The sequence below is a fragment of the Haliotis cracherodii genome, unplaced genomic scaffold (genome assembly GCF_022045235.1).
Source record: "Haliotis cracherodii isolate W230 unplaced genomic scaffold, xgHalCrac1.p SCAF_17, whole genome shotgun sequence".
NCBI classification, from domain to species: domain Eukaryota; kingdom Metazoa; phylum Mollusca; class Gastropoda; order Lepetellida; family Haliotidae; genus Haliotis; species Haliotis cracherodii.
In genome coordinates this window covers 4259383-4267278 of record NW_027266272.1, presented here as the reverse complement: position 1 = coordinate 4267278, position 7896 = coordinate 4259383, and the positions used below count along the sequence as shown (strand labels likewise).

The 7896-nt window shown below is 39.7% G+C and overlaps 1 protein-coding gene across 1 annotated transcript; it reads right to left on the bottom strand.

Moving 5' to 3' along the window:
- Positions 1-1180: 1180 nt before the first annotated feature.
- Positions 1181-3952, bottom strand: LOC139464254 (ankyrin-1-like). Its single transcript, XM_071245777.1, has one exon. It carries the CDS (start codon positions 3950-3952, stop codon positions 1988-1990), a length of 1965 nt encoding a protein of 654 aa, XP_071101878.1. The 3' UTR covers positions 1181-1987.
- Between the last annotated feature and the right edge of the window lie 3944 nt (positions 3953-7896).

Here is a 7896-nt window from a genome sequence, read left to right as displayed (position 1 = left end):
TGCAACAGTGAACTGAGGTGCCATAAGTGACTGGACCACCTGTGCCCCCACCCATTTTTGAACAATTCATTGTAGGCTGGAAAATCCAAGTTAGTCCAAACAAGCACTGGGCACTAGGCTATACATCAATCCTGAATCCCCTCAGAGCTTAGTATTGGGCACTGGGGATGTACATCAATCATGAATCCCCCCAGAGCTTAGTATTGGGCACTGGGGAGCTACATCAATCATGAATCCCCTCACAGACTAGCATTGGGCACTGGGGATGTAAATCAATCCTGAATCCCCTCAGAGCTTAGTATTGGGCACTGGGGATGTACATCAATCCTTAATCCCCTTAGAGCTTAGTATTGGGCACTGGGGATGTACATCAATCATGAATCCCCTCAGAGCTTAGCATTGGGCACTGGGGATGTACATCAATCCTGAATCCCCTCAGAGACTAGCATTGGGCACTGGGGATCTACATCAATCCTGAATCCCCTCAGAGCTTAGTATTGAGCACTGGGGATGTACATCAATCATGAATGCCCTCAGAGCTTAGTGTTGGGCACTGGGGATCTACATCAATCCTGAATCCCCTCAGAGCTTAGTATTGGGCACTGGGGATGTACATCAATCATGAATGCCCTCAGAGCTTAGTATTGGGCACTGGGGATCTTCATCAATCCTGAATCTCCTTAGAGCTTAGTATTGGGCACTGGGCTGTACATAATCCTGAATCCCCTGAGAGCTTAGTATTGGGCACTGGGGATCTACATCAATCCTGAATCCCCTCAGTGACTAGCATTACGAACAGGGGAGTGTTCCTAGCTTGTTCTTCACAGGTCGAACATATATACCTGAGAACTCCAATGGGACACTGAAGACTTGATCAGTCCTCGAATCCCAAATATGGCAAGATGAGGCTGACCCAAGTAACTGGACTCTGGGTTGACTCAAACAATCAGATGAGTGCATGTTATTTAAACACTGTACCATAAAAATAGTAGCATAAATATATATTAATGTGTTCAATACAAAGTAGACATATATTTGAAACAAAAACCTAATTTACTGATCACAGAAAACTTGATCATACACATATATTTACATGAACAGTGTAAGGAAACAATTATCAAAACACACCACCAACCCTCACAGCTCATGCATGAGGTAATAACTTGAATAGTTCTCTATATACAAACACTGTAGTGTCGAATTTTGATGTGTCAAAGTTACGATTGTTTCAAATTAACAGTTCCATCCCTGTGTATTCCTTCTTTATTCAACCTTTTCGGTTGTGTTGAACCTTTGATAACTCAAAGTCTTTACGTAGGTCCCTTCAACTTCGACACAGTGGTGTTTGACTGTATACATAAAGTTGGGATTAATGCGGCTGTGAACAATATTCCAGTTACATCACAGCGACACAGAGACATGGAAAAACATTGTTTGTCTATATGTATAATTTTTGCAAATAAATAAAAAATGCTCTGTTCAGTATAAGTGTGCTCATTTTGAAAAATATTTATCAGCATCTTTTCTTTAAATAACTATTTTTATAGCAAATTTAACGAAATAAAAGCAAACAAAACCAACAGGCTCATTACTTACTCAATGTTACTGTTTGTTGTCTTTATCGTTGTACTTAATCTCTAATTGGGGTAGTGATAGCCCTAATAGGCGACTATGCTTGTCGTAAGAGGCGACTAACGGTAACGGGTGGTCAGGCTTGCTGACTTGGTTGATACATATCATCGATCCCAATTTCGTGGATTGATGTTCATGATATCAATGACTGGATTGTCTGTTCCAGACTCAATTATTTATAGACCGCATCATATAGCTGGAATATTGCCGCGTTAAACAATAAAAAAAAATTTTTAAATTTAAATCTCTAATTATATATATCCCTGAATGTATAATTTTTTTTCTTTCCACAATTTTAAAATATTGGTAAAACAATATAAAACTAGAAAAACATATGATCTGACTTTTAACAGGCTTAGAATGAGGCAGTGGTGATATAAGTCTTCAGGTAACTTGGCAGAGGAAGCTGTTTGATATCTCTAGCTGCACACGTAACTTGTTTCAAAATTGTAACTTTACAAAGATGTCTCAGTGATCTTATCCTTAGCTTTTCAAACAGTTGCACAACCCCATATGCAAAGTCTACTTCCTTAGGCTTGTTAGAATACATGAGAGGGGGCAGGAATCTCTGCTGGACAGTCATCATGGCATGATGCAGATGCTCTATGTCCATCAGACTACCAATCAGCTCCACCACATTCAGAGAAGTCTGCTTCTCTACAGCTGCCACCAATGGGTAGCATCCGTTCATAGATGGACGGTCGAAGTCGGTACCATACAAACTAAACAGGTGAATAAATTTGTGTTTCATATTTTTATCTTCTATATCATTGAGATGGTTCATGATGAAGTAGGTGAAGATCGGCAGGTCTGAGCATCTGCTGGGAATATTGGGGTTGGCGCCGTTGGACAATAGTAGTTCCACTGCCCGGTATACAAGCAGTGGACTGTTCCACAGGGTGGTCTGGGTGTAGGGAAGGGAACTGTACTGCAGTAGGACTTCCAACACGGTCTCGTTGAACGCTGACTTGGTAGTTACTTTGTTTGGGTTCATGCCCTTCTCTAGAAGCAGTTCCAGACAGGTGATGAGATCGCTCTGGTAGGTGCTCATAGAATAATTATCCCCTTCTGGGTTGCACTTCGAGGACGTCATTTCTCTGATCGCATTGGATGCTTTCTTCCAGTACCGCATCACATCAGTTCGACTGATGCCAATTTCCTCAGCAAGGATATGAAGAGCAGATTTACCATTTTTGTCTGTGATGTGTACATTGACGCCAAATTGTATGAGCAGCTTTGTGTTGGCAATGTAGTTGTATGGGTGGAGTTTGGATCGGTACAGGATGTGAAGACAACCTTTTGATTCTGTAAGAGCATTGACCGATGCTCCACATTCCAGAAGGTGGTGGATTGTGTCCGTGTCGCCATTCCATACCGCCACATGAAGCGGCGTCTTGCCATTCTTATCACTAAGGCTGATGACGTCACGGAAAGAGTTCTTCAGCAGCAACTCAACCAAAGGACCACATCCTATAGAACATGCCTTGTGGAGCATGGAGGATGGTTCCCGGACTCCGGCATACAAAAACCTCAGAGCTAGACACTGAATAATGATATTGTTCAGGAAATAAAAGGCAAAATCAACATGTCCACCAGAGACACAAAATTCAAATGGCTTTCCTCTCTTGCTCTGTGTCAAGGGCAAGGAATAGTACATGCTGCTTGTCTTTGATTCCCCAGTCCTTACAGCTATAGACACATAGGCAACTTCATTCAACGAAAAGGAACTTGGTTTTTCTAACAGATACTTGATACTATCGATACAACCAACCATGCATGCAAGATGTAGGGGTGGGTTAATGATCATGTCGCCGTTGCCGTCTTGATCAGTGGACATATCTTCCTGAGTAACATCTGATTTATGAGACAAGCTGCAGCTTCTTACTGATGAGGATGTGTTTATTATCTGCTTGTGTCTTGATCCTGAAGCCTCTTCTTCACATGTTTCCTCAGCTATGTTGGGTACCTGTCCAACCGAATCTCCCGAGTCCTTTATATCTCGATTCTCAGATGTTTGGCATCTTCTGCAGACACACAAGGCTTTGTCAGTGTTGCAAACAATCTCTTTCTTATACAAGGATCTGTCAGACAAGAAGAAGGGGCTAATTGTTCCAAGAGACTGGACCAGATCAGCTCGTTTATACAAAATGGCAAGTTGGAATACATTGATGGCCAGAAGTGGATGCCTCCATTTTGTGAGATCTTCCAGTGACATGCCACTGTTGTGGAATGTGGCCATGACATCTCTATCACTTGCACCACTGATGATGGCCTCAGAGATCATCTCCATGGAGACACATGCTGCAGGTGCCATCATCATGACCAGTGCTGGAATATAAATTAATGTGTAGTTTGAAAGTGTTAACTGATATACTACCACAGACAATGGGATGATGAAACTTAACATCATAATTTACCCACTAACTTGATGACAAACCCATTAAGACTAACAGACTGTTTTGGGTGTAACTAATTACTCTTAATGCTGCAGATAATATTAAAATAAAAGTGTTATCAATCTCAACATTCTCAGGAACAATGAAAATATAACTAGTTACATCATCTTCAAAATGTTACATGTACAATGTGACCACATAAACAAGATGAAAGCATGATCAAATCTTTGTGCAAAGATCAAATCACAACAGGGACAGCGACACAGACAAACTAGAGGTTAATAGTATGAGCATACATTAAAGGGGCACTGATCTAACGCCATTCCCCGGACTGGTTGTTGCCTTTGTTATTGTTTTTTCCCCCATGAGTACCCGGATGATACGCAACGCAACTGAGCGTGACCAGAGACTGGGCTACCGTCTGCAAGGACAGCTAAATAAACTTGGAGGCTGGAGGCAATATTTGTTTTACGCATTTTTGCATAAACACTGACTGGTTAACTGTGATCTATAAAGATTCGACAAAGGGCGCATGTTAAATAATTTCTTCAGCCTAAACAAACAGACAAAAAGAACAGCGGAACTCATCGGAAGTCGTCATTTGGAAATACCCCAGATGGTTATAGTTTAATACTAAAAAAAGTATCCATGCAGTGAAAGCATTTTCGGATTTCGGATTGTGTAATACGATTACTACTCCCTTGTTGTCATACACGTTTTCTCGTATAACCCTACACTTGTGTATTTGTCGTCATTCACTTGATGTTCAGTTAATGAATTTATTACAGGTACAATTAGTGGTAGCACCACTTAGATTACCTGACAAAGGTTCTCATTTGGCATTTATTGTGTCTGGGGTAATTATTCAATCTAAATCCAGGTTTGAAGTGAGGTTATGTAATATGCACGTGGCAGCCCAGCAAGAGATGAATGATCAGTTGATTTACTTTTTTTTGTAAATCAACGGATCGTTCCTAGTCATCGAAGGATTAACAGAAAATACGTTGATTGATTAATCACTGTTATCTTGCACAGTGGATATGTCAAAAGTGAGTGTTTACATGTCTAGGTTTACTAAAACAAAGGGAATACACTCATATCATGGCGTGAAGTGCCGATGTAAAAACAACATACAATTTTTTCAAAGGGTTAACTGATAATACGTTGATTGGTTGCTCATTGTTATCAAACTCAATGGATTTTTTAGGAGCCGTCGACGTAATGAAAGTAGTTGTCACGTGGCCTTTCTCAGCCGACCCTTGAGACTTGACACCCGAAACGATATATATCTTTTAGAATATTTGATAGTTACAGAGACACGTGACATCGAATAAGTTATTTTGTATAGCTGCAGACGAGTGGGATATTATTCCTTTGTGAGGATATTCACGGATACATTCCTCGAATAAGGAAGCTGCCTATTTATACACATAAATTTGGTAAGTTGTAATTATGGTATTTACATTTTGTTTTCCTTCATTTGAACCGATTCGTTCTTGTTTTTCTACGTCTTGGTTGGGAAATTCTTCAATGCGCGATAGACGTTGTTTTCACAGGTCATTTCCTTTGTAAGCGTGTATAGATTACTGTCAATTTGTAAAATGTGATTCTCTCAGGCAATTTTTAAAATGTGTAAATATTTCAGTCATTTTGACTAAAAAATCTGTCCAGATTGATTAAGACGATCAAAAGGGCCTACAAACATCACAACAGATTATTATGTAGGATTAGAAGCCAAACAACATAGAAATGTACTTTTCAACGTAACATTTTCAGTCTCTTGGTGATGACATTAAACATCAAAATGTTTGGAATTCGTTATCATAATAATACAGATGGAAATGTTTTTCAGTCACTTTGTAAAATAACTGAATATTTAGACGTTTAACAAATATGTTACACATTTTGACAGTAAAAAAATATACACACTATAAAAAAAGAAATGCTCAGGTGAAATATTTACTTTGTGTTGCAAGTCAAAATAGTGTAAACGAAAATCGCAAAATTACCAAGCAAGTGACTTATCAAAACTTCGTTACCATTACCGATGCTACCCACAAAGATGCCTACATTTCCTTATTATCTCGAAAACTGTATTTCATTTTGTTGATCAATGTGACCATACGCCCTTATTACTACCCATAAAAGTGACTAATGCGCTTACGAATGGCGCAACAGAGATCGCGAGCTAGTCTAGATTTCTGCTCTACATCCGGGTACTCACTGGGAAAAAACAATAACAAAGGCAACAACCAGTCCCGGGGAATTGCGTTAGATCAGTGCCCCTTTAAAGCTGGGACGAGTCCAAATTTACTACCCGGGTACCCGACCCCCTATTACCCGAACCTACCCGGTTACCTGCTGTAAGTCTCAAGAGTTGGGAACAAAATGTCTGATTGGTAATTGTTTTACCGCAGCCCTGGCTTAAACTATTTAGATACATGTATCAAGCATTCAGATCATGCGTTCACTGAAGTTGACTGAAGCTTTTTCTTTACTCAAACATTTACAAGTCAAAAGGAATGTGTGCATCGTCAGAAAGAAATGCGAACATTAGCGACTTGTAGCGTAAACACTGCGCTATAGTGAGTTTTTGTCACTAAACAATATATCACGTGACTAACCACAGGTCCAGGTAGTCCTGTGGGTACCCGGATCTTACTCAGGACCCACCCGACCCGAGAACCCGAGTTACCCATCCCAGCCCTAGCATACATCCATATTACATTTTGACTTCATGTTTCAAATGAGTATATTTTCATCCCTTTATCATGATAAGGCTCTGTGATAAAATAATAATTAGATTTCCATCCAATGTTCTAAGACCTGAGAGGTAAGAGGCCATTTATTTCACATATTTCTGAAAATGCTTATGATTAATTCATAAGACCACATTAGACAAGGTTGTTGAATGCAGCTTCTACTGCCTACACATACACTTTTAAAAAAGACATATTGCACTTGGACACTTTGTGTGCGCTACATGTGTGATATTCATGAATTTGACAGTTAGCCCCCGTTTGCAGCGTTAGAAATTGGCACTAGTCCTGTAGTCCTTGCCAAACTGCCCAATAGTATCATAAGGACTGTAGAAATTGGCCCTTTTTAAGAATTTTGCTATATGTTATTATTATAAGGACTAGTTGATCAAACCTGTTAGTTTCTACCACTGGTTTGAGGAAGCTCACCTTTTGTGGGCCAACCTTTCACATCAGGTCCGTGTCAGGTTCGCTTCAAATCTGAATATTGATCTTTGATCAACAGGTAGCCTAGGACTGTGATCAAGTTTCAAAAGGAATTCCGTTGTTGTCATTTATTTAACTTTATGGTATGCTATTTCCCAAACATGTGTACAAATGGCGGGATATGCTAAATAACTACTGCAACCAACAACTCTCACCTTGAATAATATGAGGGAGAGAGGCGACGAGCAGCTATTCTCTCGCTCGCAGCTGGTTAGACAGAGTTACCTCCCTTGGTTTACCACTACTAATACAAGACTACCAGGAACACAGTGGAAGGGATTCTAATGTCGAGTTAATTGGAACAAACGTTGGCATTATTTATACCTATTGTCTATCTCACTGTTCTTGCTCAGACATGTAGCGTGTATTGTTTAAATTATCAGGTTATGAACACACAACATAGGGTAACACGAAAATGTATCACAGCGAAACGAAGGTTCAAAGAATGTAAATCATGAGTTAAAAATCGTTCACAATAGACATTACTACAGAGAAATGCGTTATCATAATGATTTTTAAGGAATTTGAAAGGATTATTTAGCATGGTGGGAATGATTGCACACTAAACCGAAGTGCATATTAACATTATTATGTTCACTTCTACTTTTTGATCAACCCGATAT